Below are 21,971 nucleotides of genomic sequence, written 5' to 3' on the forward strand. Positions count from 1 at the left end.
GTCTACTTAAGTGAGCAGTTTTTTAAGTTTTAGTTTAATTCAATTTAACTGCAAGTTTTACATTTGAAATATTTAAAATAGTGTCCAGTAAGAGTTAACTATAATGTTATTTGGTAAATTATTTTATTACAATAATTATCATAACACATAAAATAAACCAAATTAAATTTTGAAATACTGTATAAAGTTTGTAAAAGTTTTTTGACACAGAGTACAGATACTCTGGAGGCACAGTATTATCTTCATTAGTGTATATTTAAATATCAATAAATATTGTGATAATGTAATATACTGGGTAAATATCATGATATTGAATTTTACCAGTATTGCCCAGCACCAGAAATATTAAACACAAAACAATTGATTGCATTAAATATGTTAAAAAAAAAAGCTTGGAGTCTGTCTAGTGTGTTTTGGAAAAAAATGGATTGCAATCATTCTTAAAATCTCTTTGTTCAATCTGTGGAAAACACAACATAGCTCAGCTCGAAAGTGTACATCGTGCACATAATACTTGTTTAAAACTACTCAAGAATGATGCACTAAGACCAACAGATTTTTGGAAAATAGCATGTTATATAACCGGTTAGAGCTGTCTTAATCACCCTGACACAAGTAGTCTGTAAGCGCCTTTCTCTATCACTTTCATTGTCTGTCTCAGGTTCATTGTGCCAAAGTTATTTTTATTTTGGTAAATTGAGAATTTTTTCTCAGATTTAGAAGTTGGCAGACTAGTACAGAAAGTGTACAACGAGGAAGAAAGACAAATAAAATGCATGTATGTAACATTTCACTTAAGTATTTTTAATACAGTTTTAATCAACAGCTGAAAACTTTTACAACTGCTAATGTTCGGTACCCTGCATCGTTCCTTAAAATGATAAAAAAAGATATACAGTGCATCCGTAAAGTATTCACAGCGCATCACTTTTTCCACATTTTGTTATGTTACAGCCTTATTCCAAAATGGATTAAATTCATTTTTTTCCTTAGAATTCTACACACAACACCCCATAATGACAATGTGAAAAAAGTTTACTTGAGGTTTTTGCAAATTTATTAAAAATAAAAAAATTGAGAAATCACACCAATCAAAATACAACTTGCACAGTGTATTCACACACATATATACATACATACATACATACATATATAAATATATATATATGTGAATATATATGTATGTATATATATATATATATATATATATATATATATACTGTGTATATATGTGAATACACTGTGCAAGTTGTATTTTTGAGGATTAATTTTAATATGGAACAAACACAGTGCTATCAGTCAATCCAAAATGTTAATAAACCTGAAAACTGAATGTTTCACAACGGAAATGTGAGTGTGAACATCATCAGGGGAATACATATGCAGCACAATTATTAGGCAACTATTAGTGTGCAGATTTATTATGCAACTAAAGGAAAATGAAAATTTTCCCATCTCACTTGTTTATTTTCATCTGTTATAGTGAGAATAATAAACAAACACCTCAAAATTTACAAATAAACATCTCTGACATTTCAAAAAAATCAATCAATCAATGACCAATATAGCCACCCTTCTTTCCAATAACAGTCATAAGCCTTTCCATTCATGGAGTCTGTCAGTTTCTTGATCTGTTGACGATCAGCTTTTTGTGGAGCAGTGACTACAGCCTCCCAGACACTCTTCAGAGAGGTGTATTGTTTTTCTCCCCGTAAATCTAGCGCTTAAGAAGTGCCCACAAGTTCTCGATAGGGTTTAGGTCAGATGAGGAAGGTGGACCATGTCATTATTCCTTCATCTTTAAGGCCTTTACTGGCTGGCCACGCAGTGGAGAACTTCGATGCAAGTGATGGAGCATTGGCCTGCATAAAAATCATGGTCTTTTTCCTGTATCACTGTTTGAAGAAAGTGTCTTCGAAAAACTGGCAGTAGGTTTGGGAGTTGATTTTGAGTTCATCTTCAATGCAAAAGGTCCAACTAGCTCATCTTTAAAAATACCAGCTCATACCAGTACCCCACCTCCACGTTGGAGTGGAGCTCTGTGCCCATTACTGATCCACAGGTCCACCCATCTGGTCCATCAAGAGTCACTCTCATCTCATCGGTCCATAAAACCTTTGAAAAAAATCTGTCTTCAGATATTTCTTGGCCCAGTTTTGACGTTTCAACTTATGTTTCTTGTTCAGTGGTGGTTGGGTTTCAGCCCTCCTTACCTTGGCCATGTCTTTGAGCACTGAACACCTTGTACTTCTGGGCACTCCAGGTAGGTTGCAGCTCTGGAATATGAAAGTACTGGATGATAATAGGCTCCTAGTAGCTTCATGTTTGATTCTTCTCAAATCTTTGGCAGCTAATTTGCGTCTTTTGTTCTCAACACGTTTCTTACGACCCTGTTGACTATTTGCAACAAAATGTTTGATGGTTCTGTGATCACACACCAATATCTTAGCAATTCCAAAAGTGCTGCATCCCTCTGAAAGACTTTTTACAATTTCAGAGTCAGTTAAATCTCTTTTTTGGCCCATTTTGCCTGAGGAAAACTAGCTGCCTAATAATTCTGCACACCTTGATATAGGGTGTTGATCTCCTTAGGCCACACCCTCCTCATTACACAAATACACATCACCTGACGTGCTTAAATCCAATAAGCATTCAAGTTAATACAGCTTGGAGTTGGAATATACGCATTAAAAATGATGATATGGTCAAAATACTCACTTGCCTAATAATTGTGCACACAGTGTATATGTGAATATAGAACATAAATCACGGAACAAAAGTTTAAACTGAGAAAATGTATCATTTTAAGGGAAAAATATGTTGATTCAGAATTTCATGGTGTCAACAAATCCCAAAAAAGTTGGGACAAGGCCATTTTCACCACTGTGTGGCATCTCCCTTCTTACAACACTCAACAGACGTCTGGGGACCGAGGAGACCAGTTTCTCAAGTTTAGAAATAGGAATGCTCTCCCATTCTTGTCTAATACAGGCCTCTAACTGTTCAATCGTCTTGGGCCTTCTTTGTCGCACCTTCCTCTTTATGATGCGCCAAATGTTCTCTATAGGTGAAAGATCTGGACTGCAGACTGGCCATTTCAGTACCTGGATCCTTCTCCTACGCAGCCATGATGTTGTGATTGATGCAGAATGTGGTCTGGCATTATCTTGTTGAAAAATGCAGGGTCTTCCCTGAAAGAGATGACGTCTGGATGGGAGCATATGTTGTTCTAGAACCTGAATATATTTTTCTGCATTGATGGTGCCTTTCCAGACATGCAAGCTGCCCATGCCACACGCACTCATGCAACCCCATACCATCAGAGATGCAGGCTTCTGAACCGAGCGTTGATAACAACTTGGGTTGTCCTTGTCCTCTTTGGTCCGGATGACATGGTGTCCCAGATTTTCAAAAAGAACTTCAAATCGTGACTCGTCTGACCACAGAACAGTCTTCCATTTTGCCACACTCCATTTTAAATGATCCCTGGCCCAGTGAAAATGCCTGAGCTTGTGGATCTTGCTTAGAAATGGCTTCTTCTTTGCACTGTAGAGTTTCAGCTGGCAACGGCGGATGGCACGGTGGATTGTGTTCATTGACAATGGTTTCTGGAAGTATTCCTGAGCCCATTCTGTGATTTCCTTTACAGTAGCATTCCTGTTTGTGGTGCAGTGTCGTTTAAGGGCCCGGAGATCACTGGCATCCAGTATGGTTTTACGGCCTTGACCCTTACGCACAGAGATTGTTCCAGATTCTCTGAATCTTCGGATGATGTTATGCACAGTTGATGATGATAGATGCAAAGTCTTAGCAATTTTTCGCTGGGTAACACCCTTTCTGATATTGCTCCACTATCTTTCTGCGCAACATTGTGGGAACTGGTGATCCTCTACCCATCTTGGCTTCTGAGATACACTGCCACTCTGAGAAGCTCTTTTTATACCCAATCATGTTGCCAAATGACCTAATTAGTGTTAATTGGTCTTCCAGCTCTTCGTTATGCTCAAATTTACTTTTTCCAGCCTCTTATTGCTACTTGTCCCAACTTTTTGGGATTTGTTGACACCGTGAAATTTTGAATCAACATATTTTTCCTTTAAAATGATGCATTTACTCGGATTAAACGTTTGATCTGTCATCTACGTTCTATTACAAATAAAATATTGACATTTGCCATCTCCATATCATTGCATTCAGTTTTTATTCACAATTTGTTTAGTGTCCCAACTTTTTTGGAATCTGGTTTGTATATACATATATATATACATATACATATATATATATATATATACATATACATATATACATATACATATATATATATATATATATATATATATATATATATATATATACACATATACATACGCTGCATAATCAGGCCGGTTTTTTAATAATTTTTAAGCCCAGGGAGAAAATTAAGATTTGAAAAATCAGTAATGTAATAAATCAGCAAGAAAACCAACATTGTAACAATGCACGGAACGCACCAATACACAATTGTACAGTCCAGATGCACCTGTGACTCACGTAGATTTTTCATTGCTCTGTGCGGTTTTGGCTGGCTTTCTATATATAATCCACCAAGACACCCGGCCACGGTGGTAGCGAGGTGGGAGGGGGGTGTGTACAAAGTGCAGGAGCATCTAAGAAAACGCATGTTTGTTGCGGATGCGAATTGCTGTAAGCAGCGTGTAAAACAGTTTGCTATGGTGCACGCGGTCGCGCATTGTAACCAAAAACTCTGTTTTTAAAGACTGCTCACTTCATTGTGTATACAACTGTAGGTGAATGAAAAGATGCAACTCTGGAGAGGGCAACATACAATACAGCGTTTTACACGCTGCATACAGCGATTCACATTCGCGACAAATTGTTTTACATGGTGCATACAGCGGTTTACATCCGTGACAAACATGCCTCTTCTTAGATAGTCCTGTCGCATCCACCCTCGTTCTCGAAGCATACACACCGCCTGGTCATGTAGTGCCTCTGTGTGAACCGGTCAGGCACAGAGAAGGTCAAGTGCCGAGAGAGCGTCTCGACTGTTGCAGGGCCTGCATTGGTGAAGCAGGTGAGACGGTAATGAAACAGAGGCACAGGGCTTATTGGTTTTTAAAGACTGCCTCCTTCATTGGGTTTTAACCAATGCATGGAACGAACCAACACACAATCGTCTGTGCGGCGCTCAGGGGCGGAGGGTGGAACGGGAGGAGAGGTGAAGGATGTCCACTCCGCTCCCTTCGTCATGCTAGTCTGCTGATTTCTCGTCCAGTATGCACTGCCTGCTCATGTGCCCACCTCCAATTCGTCACTCGAGTCGTTGTCGTCTTTGTACAGTCCAGATGCACCTGTGACTCATGTAGATTTTTCATTGCTCTGTGCGGTTTTGGCTGCCTTTCTATATATAATCCACCAAGACACCCAACCACGGTAGCAGAGAGGTGGGAGGGGGGTGTGTACAACGTGCAGGAGCATCTAAGAAGTCGCCTGTTTGTCGCGGATGCGAATTGCTGTATGTAGCGTGTAAAACAGTTTGCTATGGTGCATGCGGTCGTGCGTTGTAACTGAAAACTCGTTTTTTAAAGACTGCTCACTTCATTGTGTTTTAACCTCAGTTGTAAAGGAATGTTTTAAGGATCCCATGGTATACCCTTCGCAAACAGTTTAACACGCTGCATATGGCGATTCACCTCTGTGAGAAACATGCCTCTATGAACAGTCAACGTGGGTCGGAGCTGCATGTGACCTCTACGACAGACGAATATATAACACCGGTTTTTCTGTGTCGTTGCATCCGAGTTGGTGGCCGTGGCTCTGTGAGTTGTCGTCGTATCCAATGGTCTTGGAGTTGGTGGGCGTGGCTCCTTCCTGCGTGCGCCATAGGTGTCTCACTTGTCGACGGCTTACTGAATCCACGCCCCTTCTGGCGTGCTTTCCATGGTTGTCTTGCCGCCCCTTCCGGCGTGCTTTCCATGGTTGTCTTGCCTTAGTAAATTATATATATATAGAGATATACATATATATATATATATATATATATATATATATATATATATAAAAGTTCTATCTTGGAGTTTGCTAAAAGACACCTGAAGGACTCTGAGATGGTGAGAAATAAGATTCTCTGGTCTGACGAGACCAAGATATAACTTTTTGGCCTTAATTCTAAGCGGTATGTGTGGAGACAACCAGGCACTGCTCGTCACTTGTCCAATACAGTCCCCACAGTAAAGCATGGCGGTGGCAGCATCATGCTGTGGAGGTGTTTTTCAGCTGCAGGGACAGGACGACTGGTTGCAATCGAGGGAAAGATGAATGCGCCAAGTACAGGGATATCCTGGACAAAAACCTTCTCCAGAGTGCTAAGGACCTCAGACTGGGCCGAAGGTTTACCTTCCAACAAGACAATGACCCTAAGCACACAGCTAAAATAACGAAGGAGTGGCTTCACAACAACTGTGATTGTTCTTGAATGGCCCAGCCAGAGCCCTGACTTAAACCCAATAGAGCATCTCTGGAGAGACCTAAAAATGGCTGCCCACCAACGTTTACCATCCAACCTGACAGAACTGTAGAGGATCTACAAGGAAGAATGGCAGTGGATCCCCAAATCCAGGTGTGAAAAACTTGTTGTATCTTTCCCAAGAAGACTCATGGCTGTATTAGCTCAAAAAGGTGCTTCTACTAAATACTGAGCAAAGGATCTGAATACTTAGGACCATGTGACATTTCAGTTTCAATTGAAGGGGGTCTGTACCCACTGTATATACATATATATATATACATATACATATATATACATATACATATATATATATATATATATATATATACATACATACACACGTATATACAGTATGTATATATGTATATATATATATATATATATATATATATATATATATATATATATATATATATATATATATATATACACACACACATACATACATATATACATGCACAACAAAAAGATAACAGTGGTATGGGGTGTTTTCCGAACAAAGATTTTTAGTTAAGCAGTATTCAGTTGTATGAAATTAAATCAAATGTGAAAAACTGGCTGTGCAAAAATGTGGGTACCCTTGTAATTTTGCTGATTTGAATGTATGTAACTGCTCAATACTGATTACTTGCAACACCAAATTGTTTGGATTAGTTCGTTAACACTAGAATGACCAGAGCCTACGGAAAAACTCGTAGATCCGGCTCACCTTAAATCTGTTCGCACCTCTCTGCCAGCGTCCTTTGTCCTGTAAGTGTGCCAATAAAGACAAGCAGCTGGCTATTCCATCCCCCCACCTACTTAGATCGTGCACAAACTTCTCCCAGGTAATGCCTTGATTGATTATCTGGGAGTGAATTGGAGTTTTAGAGTGGAAATAATAGATCGTTACTTGGAATACACGCATTTCATATGTGTTCCGTTTCTATAATAATCTGGGTAAACACATTTTTAAAACAGAAACGTTTCTCATATTTTAGTGGTAAATGACAAAATGTAGACATAAACTGTATAATGTATGAAGCCTGTTCACTATAGGTTCAAGGAAAAGACAACAGCTTCTGTGGCGTAGCGGTAACATTTGCTGACTTGTAATCCAGAGGCCACCGGTTCAATCCCCACTGTCTCCTATATTTGCCATTTTCAGTAGTGAGCTGCTCTTATTGTTAATATTATACAGTACACACATACACTTGGTTTGCGTCTGTAACACATGGTGTACATTTATTGGACTTGTAAAATTTACTGTTTTTTTTTTTCACTTTTATTCTCTCTAACTCACGATACATACTACACACCCCGCCGCCACCCAGGGATCTGACACTGTTAAGTTTTTATTTTAAACTGGGAATAATTGGAGATGTGAGTGGTGGAGGGATAAAAGCTGACACACAGATGTTGGCGAATCTGCCTTCTTCATATCTCACCGTCACTTGATTTTTTTTTTTATTCAGTTTTATTGAGTATTCCTACTCACACTGAATTAGTATGCACCTTATGGTCTATGATGTTAAAAAAAATGAATAAATAAATAAAAAACAGAGACATAGGTATATATGATATTTGGAATTATTTGTTTTATGACCTGTAAAGTACATTTCGGAAAACTTTTTGGCACGGATGAAACATTTTTCCTATTTATTCACATAACATCTTGCGGTTTGTAATCAGTGACTGCGTGTTTTTTTTCCTGATCTTGCCAGTCCCCACATGTTGCTGTATGCTGTTTCTTTTGTACTCCAGGACATGCAGAGGAAAGAATAGTGCAGAGCAGTAAGTTCAGCGCTATATGCAATCATCAGATTCAAATGTTATCAGTTCTCACACACATGCAAGGATCGTCCTTCCTATATTTACAATGTGTGTACCTGTTACAATGTACACACTTCTCTCTATGCTGTGGTTTCTATTACACATCTGAAAGAAAGAGACAATATATGTGAAAACATCATCACACTAATGCAATATTATTTGAAAACGAACAGCGTCAGATCGGGTGTGAATTTATGCTGGCACTGTTATTTAAGGATCAGATCAGGAGGGGCGGGGTGGGGTGACACTCACTCAGTTTACTTTCCTGTGCATACATGTGCGTTGATTACCACCAGCATGTTGTAGCACACAGCAACTGGCCACCTGCATGTTCTTGCATGCACTGAATAAGCTCCTGATCTGACTCTAAGTAGAATATCATCGAAAATCTATGGGATACTTTGAAGCAGGCTGTCCATGCTCGGCAGCCATCAAATTTAACTGAACTGGAGAGATTTTGTATGGAAGAATGGTCAAAAATACCTCCATCCAGAATCCAGATACTCATCAAAGGCAATAGGAGGTGTCTAGAGGCTATTATATTTGCAAAAGAAGGCTCAACTAAGTATTGACGTAATATCTCTGTTGGGGTGCCCAAATTTATGCACTTGTCTAATTTTGTTATGATGCATATTTTCTGTTATTCCAATAAACTTAATGTCATTGCTGAAATACTACTGTTTCCATAAGGCATGTCATATATTAAAATGAAGTTGCTACTTTGAAAGTTCAGCCATTGATTAAAAAAAAAATCCACACAATTAAGAGGGCTTCCCAAATTTTTTCATATGACTGTGTGTGTGTGTGTATAGTGTCACAGATGGCTGGGGTTCTTACCCAGCCGGGACACCTAGAAGGTCCGGAAGGTGGCAGTAAAAGCTTCCGGGTCAGGAGGACACAACCGCCCTGGAGCAGGAGAGGACCACGGGAGAAGAGGAGATTGGCGGCCAAGGACAGAGTTATTGAAGTTAAATTGTGGTGATTATTGCTGTGTGCATTGTGTGGTGTTTTGGGACTGTGTTTATTTATAAATAATAAACGTGTGACTTTTATAAAGATGTGGTCTCCGACTGGTGGTGTCCGGGCAAGTCTCACAATATATATATATATATATATATATATATATATACACACACACACACACAAATAGCAGTATAAGCTGTATAAAATAACATAAATAAATATAAACAACAGTACTAACCTCTAATAAATCATAAAAATATTTTCTTTTTTCCCAGGGTAGAAAACCTCCATGAATAGGAGAAAAATACTGAAGTCTACGTCCCACAGCTGGATTATTATTTTGCTTCATTTTGTCATCTAATGGTTCTTCAGTGAAAACTTGTTTCTCGTTCATTTTCGTACTTAGTTCTTTCACTTTTAAATTACTGCCAATGAGAGCTGCTGACAAATTTTTGTTTGTTGGCTTATGTTCAGGTTCAAGCCTATTTAAATTTTCTTTTGCAGTAGAGGCATTTTGAAGTTTGATATGAGACAACCGAGAATCAGTTTTCACAGGAATAGCAGTAGTCTTATAGAGGCCAACAAGTCCCGATTTGTCAGTTGATGAATTCAGCTGGACTGTATGTTTTTTTCTTGTTTGCTTTAATTTCACATTTCCTTTCTTCTTAGAAGCCTCGTTCTCAGGCACATTCAGATTATGCGTACTGTTCTGGAACTCGGCAATTGATGTAAAAGGTTTCAGAAGGGAAGCTCTGGTGAGATTGTAGCCTTTAAGTGTAATATCTCCCTGTTGCAATTTTGCATCTAATTTCTGTAATAAGATTTGAACTTCAATTGGCAAAAGAGATATGTTTAGAGCAGGCACTGAAATTAATAAGCTGGATTCATTTGAAACTCGTTTCTGAATCCTTGGAAACCTTCTGTCTTCAGGAATATCTTCAAAGAGAACTTCTGCTTCAGGTGGAGATGTTGTTGATAAAATACTACTCTTGGAATCGGTGCGAATCCCACTTACATTTGGTTTTATAGTTTCTCTTGTGTCAACCGCCACAGTAAGCTGCATTTTAAATTCTTGATCATGATTATCCTGAAAAGTTAAATTATAATGCAGTACTGTTGCATTCATCCCTTCATAAAGAATCAAGTGAATAGTCTTCCATTTGTTGGCAACAGAGGTATGGCGTACAATGGAGTTATCGTTAACTGTTGCATCTGAAATCCGCTTTGCTATGCCAGCAAAGCTGAAGTATGGCTTGTTTTCTCCACGAGGAATGGAGTAGTGCGTCTGGTTTAGTTTTACAGTAACTTTATAAAGCTGATTAAAATGATCTAAGCAAAAGATAAAAGCAAATGGTTAATTTCAATACATTCAAATAATAATTTCAGCAGACTATATTCAAATGGTTTTTCAATAATTATGAAAAGTGTGCTGAAAATTACATTTACATTTAAGTTACATTACTTTCAAATTTAAGTGATATTTTTAAATCATTTACTTATTACAGCTATTTCAACAGTACATAGATTTTACAGTATTCAACACACACTTTCAAAAGTTATTTCAAATAGCAGTTGAAAATTTGTAATATTTTATAAGCTTGATATTTATTCTGATGTTTTTTAAAATGAATAAAACTGTTATGTATGCGGCAGCAGATTATAGCTACATCATCATCCAAGAGTTGCACTTACCTTGTCCACAATCTCCAACATCAAATCCACAGGAAAGTACATTGCAGGCCTGGTCACAAAACTTATCTGCCAGCCAAGAATTAGCACAACCTTGGCTACAGTAGGGTTGACCGCCAATCCCACCAATCCCTCCAAACTGCCAGGATGGAACATTGCCACCTACTGCTCCTCCACCTCCACCAAAACGAGCATTTCCTGCAGCCCCTGCATCAAAGAAAAAATGTACACTTTATTTGCTACTGTACACTACTTGTACAAGCAATGACTAGGGCAAAATATACCTACCTACGTATATACATTCAGTATATAAAGTGGATCCATAAAGTATTCAGGCCCCTTTACGTTTGACATACTTTATTGTGTTACAGGTTTAATTTTAAATTAATAAATTTGCCTTTTTGCGCTGCAATCTACATTTAATAACCCATACGGACAATTGACAAAGTGAAAATATGTTTTCAGAAAGATCTTTAAATTTATTAAAAATCAAAAACAGAAACCTCTCATTTAACTGTTCAGACACTTTTCTGTGGTATTACAAATTGTTGTCAGGAGCTTCAGGTTTGCATTAAATATCTTTGAGATGTCTCTAGAACATGACTGGAGTCCATCTGTGGCAAAATGAACTGATTCGACATAGAAAGGCACGTGCATATGTATGTATGTATGTATGTATGTATATACGGTCCTACAATTCACTCTCCATGTCAAGGCAAAAACCAAGTCATGAAGACTGAGGAACTCCATGTAAACCTAAATGATAAAATTATGGTGAGGCATAGATCACAGTAAGGGCATAAAACGATTACTAAAGCTTTTAGCGTTCAGGGGCACAGCAGCCCCAATAATGGTGAAATGAATTTGGTTCCGGTTCTTCTAGGGTCAACCATCCTGCCACACTGAGTATCCAGGCAAGAAGTCCTTTGCTGAGCTGGAGAGCCTGACGGAAGGACAACCATCTCAGTAGTACTCCAATCTGGCACATATGACAGACAAGCTTGTTGTTTAGTTTACCGCCACACATTTTTTCAGTATTATAGTTGCCAAATTCACTATCATTTTTGCAGTCTATGTGGCTTGCAAGCCAAAAATGGTTGCACTGTATTCACTTTTGTTTTGCTTTGTATGCTATCTCTCACTGCCTCTGTACTTTATTAATGTATGTCTCCTTGACTATCTTAAGTGTCCTTTCATAATTAGCTGGCAGCTCTCATCTCAATTTGTTTACATTAAAGAGTAGGCTTGTATTTTGGGCAAGAACCTTACTGCATTTGCCATGCAAAGTTAAGTAAAAAATATTGTTAACAACAGTGCTTGGAGATGAACAAAATAACTGCTGGTACTCCCTATTATGTCTGCTTATTCTACCTTTTTGTGATATGTTATAAACTACATACAATGTCTTTGGAGAGTAGGCAATGGAGGTGTTCATCTTGGATATTCAAGCATGCTGATATACATAACGTATTTCGGAATGTCTGAACATAACTAAGTTAAACAAAACTAATTTTGACATGTAATTTGAAATTTCAGTTTACTACAAGTATACTGTAAACTAGGTGAAATAATGAAAGATCAAGCTAGCAACTGTGTATTCAAATGGGCTGCTGTAAATGCTGGCTTGCACAATGGAGTTGCCTCAAAGTTGGGATGAATGGCTGTCACTGGGGATTCCATCATTCACATCCTTTACACTGCACACACTTGAGAATAATATTAATCAGCATAACACTAATCAGAGCATTATCAGACTTTTCATTTTCTATTTGTAGAAAGGTGCCGCCAAAAAAAAAAAAAAAAGGTTATGCTGATTCGACTCTATAATGACAAAACAATTTAGTTTGTAAATCTGGGTAAGTTTCACATTATTTCATCTTGTGCACAAAGACATGAAATTCTGAATAAAATCTGGAAACTTTTGAGAGTAGAAAGCAAATGCTATTAATTTTATTAATTCATGCAAAAAATCTATACCCCATATTTTTCCTAAATTACTTACTACATGTTAGCAGTATTTTTCAGCAGATCTCTAGTGCATTTAGTGTGTAAGCAGCTCAATACTGGAAAGTGTAAAGGAAAGCTCATGGTAGCTGGGGGACAGTTAACACTTGAAGGCAGTGGTCAGCACAAGTCAACAGCACCTTCTCATGCTGAAGCTAACAGGGACAAAGTGGATCAGATTTCATTTCTGAATTTGAAGCATTGTATGCATTATTAAATACATGTAAAAATTTTCAGACCTTTGTCTACCTACAGTTCTTAGAATAAGGATGATCAAGACATTTATAATTTTGGAAACAATTTCTGGTTACATACTTCAAAAAGTTTGAGGCCATTTATAAAATACATTTTAGTATAATAAACACCAAGCACACCATAATTCAGCTAACATTTTTCATCATTCACATATACTAGGGCAAGATTTGGCCTGTGAGTGATGTCATCAAACACCTACTTAACATGTTTCAAGAACACCCTAAATTCAAACCAAAATTTTTGTATATCTCTTAGATACACAAAAGATTTAGGATCACTCCCGAGTCCTACCACTAATATTTGGTGTAATACCAGATGGCTTAAGGGTCTCCTGTGAAAAATTGGCGGTAATATCCTATATCACACTATTCTCACAATGACTTATTTTGCTGAACTGGAAGAATGACAACGCACTTACTTACAACTCAAAAGGAAAGTGATGTTTTATATTATCTCAAATTAGAATAAAATTCTCTTCACAAAGAACAAGTCAAAATTTTTTCAAGAAATGAATGAAATTCAAAAGTTAAACATGTTGGGCCCATGCTCAACTTTTATTTCAATGTAAATGAAGCATTATGATGGGTTCAAAAATTCACTATTGGGTTAAGTTCGGATTCTGATTCTACAATGTTCAAAACATCAAGAAAAGTTGATTTTAGTGTGATATTTATATGTGCATGTGTGTGTCAGGGGGAAAATCAAAACTGACTTTCACGCCATAAATTGCAATATTTATCTGAACATTATGTGAATTTTTTTTATGTTGTGTACAGTTCCTGGATGACAGCATGCCTTCAAAAATAGAACATTTCAGAACAACCAGGTTCAAAGATATCCTCCCTGCACATCGAGACCTATGTAAGACAACATTAGAAAAAAATTGATCAGTTAGAACAAACTGCATTGTGTAGGCTTATTGCTAATAAAAACTCAAAATGTAGTAACTCAGAAAAATTACATAAGACTAATAAAAAATTATTTTTAATACAGAAATGTTGGCCTACTGAAAAGTATGTCCATGTACACACTCAATACTTGGTTGGGGCTCCTTTTGCATGAATTTCTGCAACAATGCAGTGTGGCATGTACGCAATCAGTCTGTGGCACTGCTGAGGTGTAATGCACGCCTAGGATGCATTGATAGCAGTCTTCAGCTTGTCTGCATTGTTGGGTCTGGTTGACAATACCCCATAGAGAATGAGGTTTAGGTCAGGCGAGTTTGCTGGCCAATCAAGCACAGTGATACCATGGTCATTAAACCGGGTATAGATACTTTTGGCAGTGTGGGCAGGTGCCGTCCTGCTGGAAAATGAAATCGGCATTTCCATAAAGCTTGTCAGCACAGGGAAGCATGAAGTGCTCTAAAATTTCCTGGTAAATGGCTGTGCTGACTTTGGACTTGATAAAACACAGTGGATCAACACCAGCAGATGACATGGCTCCCCAAGTCATCACTGACTGTGGAAACTTCACACTGGACCTCAAGCAACTTGGATTCTATGTCTCTAAACTCTTCCTCCAGACTCTGGGAGCTTGATAGATAGATAGATGATTTCCAAAAGAAATGCAAAATTTACTTTCATCTGAAAAGAGGACTTTGCACCACTCAGCAACAGTCCAGTCTGTTTTATCCTTTATCAGTTTTCATCAGCTATAAGCAATAATCAGCAAAATGAAAAGAAATAAACACTTGAAATATATCATTCTGTGTGTAATGAATCTATATAATATACGAGTTTCACTTTTTTGAGTTGAATTATTAAAATAAATTAACTTTTCGATGATATTCTAAGTTATTGAGATGCACCTGTACATATATGAGGAGGCATACACAAGTGCACACATGAACCCTCGCACATAAACATTCTCAGAAGAAATTTATAAGTGAAGAGAGCTGACAGTTTATTTGCTCTTTTGAGCATATTCTGGATAATGAACAATGTTTAACAATGAATGATCCACAACTGTACTTTCAGAGGAATGACATTTCTGCTGTTATGGTCATGTAGAATCTTGTTAATTAACAATTACTAAAACTAGCCATGGCTATTCCTTCCCTTTTTCTGAAGTCATGTACACTCTTCCAGGGTTCCCAATCATCTTCCAGAGTCACATGCCATGTCTTTCTCCTCAATTCCCCCTTATCTTCTATGAGGCTCTATTTGTCCAATGCCCTGGGAGTCACTGCCTGCCTTCATGAACCTTCTCAAAGGTATTGTGCCCTTTTTAACCCACTGTCTATTCCTTCTACACGGGTAGTACTGGAAATGGGCACCGAGTCACAGCTTTATACGATTCAGGGAGCAACATCTCTATTGTAGCTCACTGGTATGTGCTGCTACAACAGTAGTTAAAGGAAAAGACAAGTATAACCCATATCCATGGTGAAATTCAATGGCACGAGACCACATCCTGCAGGATCAGGGACCTAGATCCTTCCTCCAGTTAGCCCTGGTCTCTCTTTGCTCAGAAAAATGTCCGTAAATTCGGCTCCAATTTGACCAATTATCAGCAACAGGTGCTTGAAGCAGTCATCCTGACCATCCCAGAGGTGGTGAGTGATAAGCCAAGACAGACCTCTCTAGTTGAGCATGATACCGTGACAGAACCTGGGGTAGTCATCCCCTACAGTCTTCTAGAGGCAAAAAGAGCTGAAGTAGAACTTGAGATCAAGCATATTCTGGTACTAGGAGTGATTGAAGAAAGCCATAGTACCTGGTCCAGCCGTATTGTCTTAGTCTCTAAGCCTAATGGAAGTTGGATTTTTTGCAACGACTTAGTATCCCAACTTGACTACCCCAGGTTCTGTCATAATATTTCACCACTCTTGACATGACAAAAGGGTATTGGCAAATTCCATTAGCGGACTCTGCAAAAGTAAAGAGTGTTCAGTACCCTTAGTAGACGCTGATAGTAATTGTGTCCTCCCATTTGGCTTGAATGGGGCCACTATGACCTTCCAATGTCCTTGTGGATAAAGCGCTCCGGCCCTTCAATGTCTACAGTGCTGCCTACCTCAATGACACGGTCATCTATTCCGGCACATGGAAGGAAAACATACAGCAGGTCAAAGCCATGCTCCATACACTTAGTGAAACCACTCTCCAGATTAACCCAAAAAAGTGCTTCTTTGAGATAACTAAGGGCAAATATTTAGGCTACCTGATGGGTAGGGGTATGGTTAAGCCACAATGTTTGAGAGCTGATGCCATTCTCAAATAGCCCTATCCAGTACAAGCATTTATGGGGTTAGCGAGCTATTACCACTGGTTCGTACCTCACTTCACTCGAGTGAGCAGCACCATTAACCAACCTCACAAAGAAGCAGACCCCTAACAATGTGGCTTGGAATAAGAAGGCGGACGCTGCATTTTGTGACCTGACGTCAACACCTATATTAACAACACCAGACTTTTCTTTGCCTTTTATTCCCTAGACCAATGCTTCGGACACAGGACTTGGAGCCACGTTGAACTAAAGCATTAACGGTGTTGAACACCCCATGATTTCCCTAAACCAGAAATTGTTAGACAGGGAGACCGGGTATGAGGTGGTGGAATGAGAGGCTTTGGCGATTAAATGAGTTACACAATTGAGGTATTACCTCCTAGGCAACTTGGTCATGGAACATGCTGACATACAGTGGATGGCAGTTCACAAGAAATCCAACCTGTGAATCACAAGGGGATTCTTGATCCTCCAGCCTTATTGGTTTACTTTCGTTTACCACCAGGGTTCCCTCCAAACCAATGCCGATGCCCTTTCCTGGGTTCACAATGTCTCTGTTTCAACTACCCAATCCGAATTGTCTGGGCTTGGGGGAGTTTTGGGGGTATGGCGGAGAGTTTGTGTCACACACACTCACATAGGAGACAATCAAGGAAGCTATTCTAATTCTATATCCAGTTCTTCCACAGACTCCACTTCCAGACTACAACTACAACCAGGCTCTGACATCACCACTCAAGTCTGATCCCAGTTAGTCCTAAACTACATGACACCCAAAGTGTGGGCTGGTGCCAACCTTATCACTACACAGAGTATCACAAGATGACACAGAAGAAAAGGATTAAAAAAAAAAACATACGATTAGCATGGATATAAGAGGAAAGTAAAGGAAAACCCAGCAGATACCAATAAAACAGCATCTATGTTGGGAACAACTAAATTGCTCTAAGTATACTCAAAAATCATCTTCATTATGGTTCATAAAACAAAAGAATATTAAAGACTTTCTTTGCATCCCCATGTTGTTCATAAATTTGGAGAAAGCCTGCAATTACTAAACACCAATTCAATTATGAAATCAAGTGTCTGGAGCAAATTTAACGTAAACTTTTTTTTCCCCAGTCACCTGCTCATTCCCAAATTTGCAGCAAAAATGTAAGAAACACTGCAAAAATTATGGCCCTAAAAATATTTTAGTGGCATCTTTTTCATTGCTTGCAAGGTAAACATTAAATAGATGGTATAAAGGCCCTTAACCTTCAATTGCTCCAGGGGTGCTGTATAATGGCTGACCCTGCGCTCTGACCCTAAGGTGTATTTGAAAAACCAATTAATTTGCTTCGGAATTAATAAAGTATAATAAAATAAAATTAATTAAATAAATAAACATAATGTCAAAAAATCCGGATTTAAAATATAACATATTAAAAAGTAATTTCCCTTTTACCTAAACAGTCTCCTCCATCCCAGTCACAGGCAGAGTTATTGCAAGCTTTATCACAATAGCCATCTTTTATCCAGGATCCAGGACACCCCTCCGCACAGTTTGGCACAGGCCAAGTTAAATAAACCTTAAGATGAAACAATTAGAATTATTCAGATCAAATCCCAACACAAGGGACTATATCTAAAACACTGCACTTATAATTCTGACAGACTTGAAATGTATACTTTTAATTCTGATCCACAAAATATATTTAAAAAATACAAAAACAGCATGCAAATATCACGGCCATACCATTTTCTATTTTTGTTCCAAATATCCCCTCAAAGAATTATGAGGCAACTCTTTACTACTATAGGTATAACAGAATTACTAATAAGAAACTCTTACCCTATACAGATCTGTGAAGATTACATTAACTAAATTACAGATGTTTGGCTTTTTCCCTTATGTAGCTTATTTTAAGGCTGTGAAGTAACAAACTGAGGGGCAGAAGTTGCATTATTATAACTCAAGAGTTATTAACAGTTCCTTCTTTAAAGGATATGTTAGCTATTTTTCCAAGTCAAAGTAATTTCTTCACAACAATGGTATATATTAATTTGCCACATAAAATTGTGTTCTAAAGTAAAGAGTTTTATAATACATTTTTAAAAATACTTGTTTGTTCTTGAAGCTTACAATGGGGCTTTAGGTTACACAAGTCCATAGGTGAATGAAAAAGCCTCACAACATACTCGATACTTCCACTCTGGTGGTGGTTGCAGCGCTGACACAACAGTTGCTAAGCCTGTAAACTATTACATTCTTTACATGATCTAACAGCTGTACCTTGCATGACTGATTACTAGTATAGTTTGCATGTTAAGGTAGATAAATGCCAACTGACATTGTGGTCCTAATGCATAGCCATTGGCAAAACGTCGGGGAAAGAAAGTGGCATACAAGTTACCTCTGACACAGGGAGAATAGAGTAAAGGGCACAATCCTCTTTTATATGTTTTTCTTTGTGTGCTTCTTCCTTCTTAAAATAACACAGATACTCTGTTTAACAAAATGTTTATAATCAAGACACAGATCAATGCTAGATAGCATTTTTGACTTGAAAAATTTACATATTCAATATGTTTTAAGGCTTTTTCAATCACTCATGAGCTCTTGTACCCATTAGTCCCATTGAAAGCTGCAAAAACAGACAAGGATTTTTTTTCTTTTAGTTTCACTTTATAATGTAATTTTATGTGGGAAATTATTAAATACCATGACTATAAAGAAATAACTTCATCCTAAACAATGCCAGACTTTTCCTTTAATTTTTAACGTTACAATCTTGAGAATGCTATAGAAACCTACCTTTTGTCCTTTAGAATGACTGTAAAAGTCATCTGGCCAAACATCTTTGCCAAACATAACATCATCGTTCAGATAAATAAACTTTCTAGAAAGACCCGGAATCCGATGAAGGTGGCTTTCAATTGCTGGAGAACTGAAAGTAGGTAAATGGCTTCCATTAAGGAAAATATCCTGAAAAGTTTTAAAACAGATTTAAAAGTTAAAACGCAGACAATTCAGGTACATTTATAAAAAAAAAAGACAACACACAATTGCTTTACACCACTACTATAGAGAACACCAACTTGTTGGATTCTGCAAATTATTAACATAACAATGTCTAGACTGCCAAGACAAAGTAACTTCACCAAGCCATGCCATAAAACATACAATCAAAGAATATTTTCAAAAGGTTTTTAAAAAATACTCAATTTTGCAGCATATATCGTAAAACTCTGTATTTCTATAAAAAAAAAACATACTTAAAAATTTCCTGGGAGTTATAATGATCACAATATACTTAACACACAAATAATTCAATATAATGAAGTGAATTCACCATATTGTTGAGTGAATAATTATTTTCAGCATTCCTTTACATGTTTTCTTTCTTTTAAATGTAGGAAATTGTTAACTAGAAACTTGCAACCCAATTGGACCAAGGACCATACAGCTTAAAGTAGTATGAAGTAGGAGAGTATTTAAAATGTATTTTCCCACCACTCATCATATAAAGGATATTAATAATAAAATTCTCTGCATTTATATTGTGCCTTTCTCACTACTCAAAACACTTTACATAGTGAGTGGGGAGCCACTTCTACCAGCTTCACTTCAATCACACAAATACATTTATTGCAGATGTTGGGAAAAAAAGGTGGAAAAAAGACAAGTGCTCATATGTTACATCTATGCTATATTTATCATTTTTGTAACTACCAAAATTTTAAACTAATCACGTGTGTAGTATAGAAACCAAGCCTCCAGTCCTCAGCACACACCACTTCAAGAAGTAGTAGTAAATACTGGCTGAGATACAAAAATTTGCATCTAAAACATTACAGAAGAGGGCAGCACAGTGGCGCAGTGGTAGCACTGTTGCCTCACAGTAAGACCACCTGGGTTTGCTTCCCGGGTCCTCCCTGTGTGGAGTTTGCATGTTCTCTGCATGTTTGCGTAGGTCTCCTCCCACAGTCTAAAGACATGCAAGTTAGGTGTGTTGGCGATCCTAACATTGTCCCTAGTGTGTGCTTGGTGTGTTGGGGTGTGTGTGTGTGTCCTGCGGTGGGCTGGTACCCTGCCCGGGATTTGTTCCTGCCTTGCACGCTTTGTTGGCTGGGATTGTCTCCAGCAGACCCCCCGTGACCCTGTGTTAGGATATAGTGGGTTGGACAATGACTGACATTACAGAAAAACTGCAGTTTCTAATAATGAATTACTACACTTTATTTAGTGCTCTCAATATTTAGTTCAGATAAAAAACCTAATTTATGTAACCAACAAATGATTAACTATTGTCTACTAAATTATGTACATTAAAGTATGAGTTTCAAATAACTATATTAGAAACAAAATTCACAACACTTTCAGCAGTTAAGAAACATAAAGGCTGCACTGGCCTATGCCATAAGTGATATTTTACTGAAAGCATGACATTCCTCATGCAGTATACACATTTGTTCAGAGTTTACACACAAACCTGATGAATCATTTAAGTCCAAGGCTCTCAAATAATGATCCCTCTAAACATAAGGTGTTTTCTTTTTTGTGGATGAACGATTCAATGCATGCTCATTAAAGATAGAATGGAAAAGTCTAATTTCTTAAACCTGCAAAAAAGATTTTTCTAGCTTCACGTAAATTGTATTTCCTGGATCTCAAACTGCTGAGAGATGTATTTGAAAATAAGCATGATTTTGTAATATACAGTATATTATGTTCCTGCAGTTTCCACACTGCATAGTATATACTTTTACTTTATTTTATTTTTATAGATTTCAGAAAATCAACCTAAAATATGTTAGGAGTTTGGTAATATAATGCTGCTCCTTTGCAACAAAGCAAAATAAAGTAATCTTTCTTTCCCACCTTGAAAAAAAAATATCTTTGCATCAGTTTTGCAGCATATTAGTACACCAATTGTGTGTTGCTGTAGAAAGGTTCAGCAAAGATTCCCTTACATACTTTTTTCTTTGAGTGCAAAGAATTATTGTATTTACAAGCATTCAAATTATTTTAGAAACTGGTACACTAAGCTTTAATGATTAAAGTGATATTTACATTTGTCCTGAAGGCCTGCCTTGAACAGCTTGATCAGAGTAACATGCATGTGCTATTATCTGCTAAGTGTTAATAGGTCATTAGTGATGTTGATTCCACAGCAACTCGAAAATAATAAGCATGTTTACGTCAGTCATAGTAAAAAGGAATGAGCATAAAACATCTTGGCTGTCGTCACGAATGTTCACCAATGCCTTAACTTATTAAAAACATCTAAAGAAAGCCTTGAGGTATACTGTATATTCTTATTGGTTTAAAACTCCTGGAAAGACAGTTGCTTATCTCAGGGTCACCAAACATAACTGGTGACAGGGAAGTCAGCTCAGAATATTACTGGTACACAGTTCCCTTTTTCCAAAATGCAAGTGTAAGGATTTACTACCAATACTTGGATGCCTGGTATTCATAGGCACTTAAACAAATTTGCAACTTGAAAAAATGCTAATCTGTAGT

The 21,971-nt window shown here is 37.6% G+C and overlaps 1 protein-coding gene across 1 annotated transcript in view; it reads right to left on the minus strand.

Annotated features, from left to right (window-relative positions):
- Positions 1-21,971, minus strand: part of gnptab (N-acetylglucosamine-1-phosphate transferase subunits alpha and beta) — a 148,337-nt gene that overhangs the window by 47,850 nt on the left and 78,516 nt on the right. Inside the window, exons 10-13 of the mRNA XM_039762176.1 lie at positions 19,260-19,430; positions 17,910-18,033; positions 10,976-11,179; positions 9,522-10,612 (exon numbers count right to left, since the gene is read on the minus strand). Of these exons, the coding sequence (XP_039618110.1) occupies positions 9,522-10,612; positions 10,976-11,179; positions 17,910-18,033; positions 19,260-19,430 (1,590 nt within the window). The remainder of the gene's footprint in view (positions 1-9,521; positions 10,613-10,975; positions 11,180-17,909; positions 18,034-19,259; positions 19,431-21,971) is intronic.

Source organism: Polypterus senegalus, chromosome 8 (genome assembly GCF_016835505.1).
Source record: "Polypterus senegalus isolate Bchr_013 chromosome 8, ASM1683550v1, whole genome shotgun sequence".
Lineage (NCBI taxonomy): Eukaryota > Metazoa > Chordata > Cladistia > Polypteriformes > Polypteridae > Polypterus > Polypterus senegalus.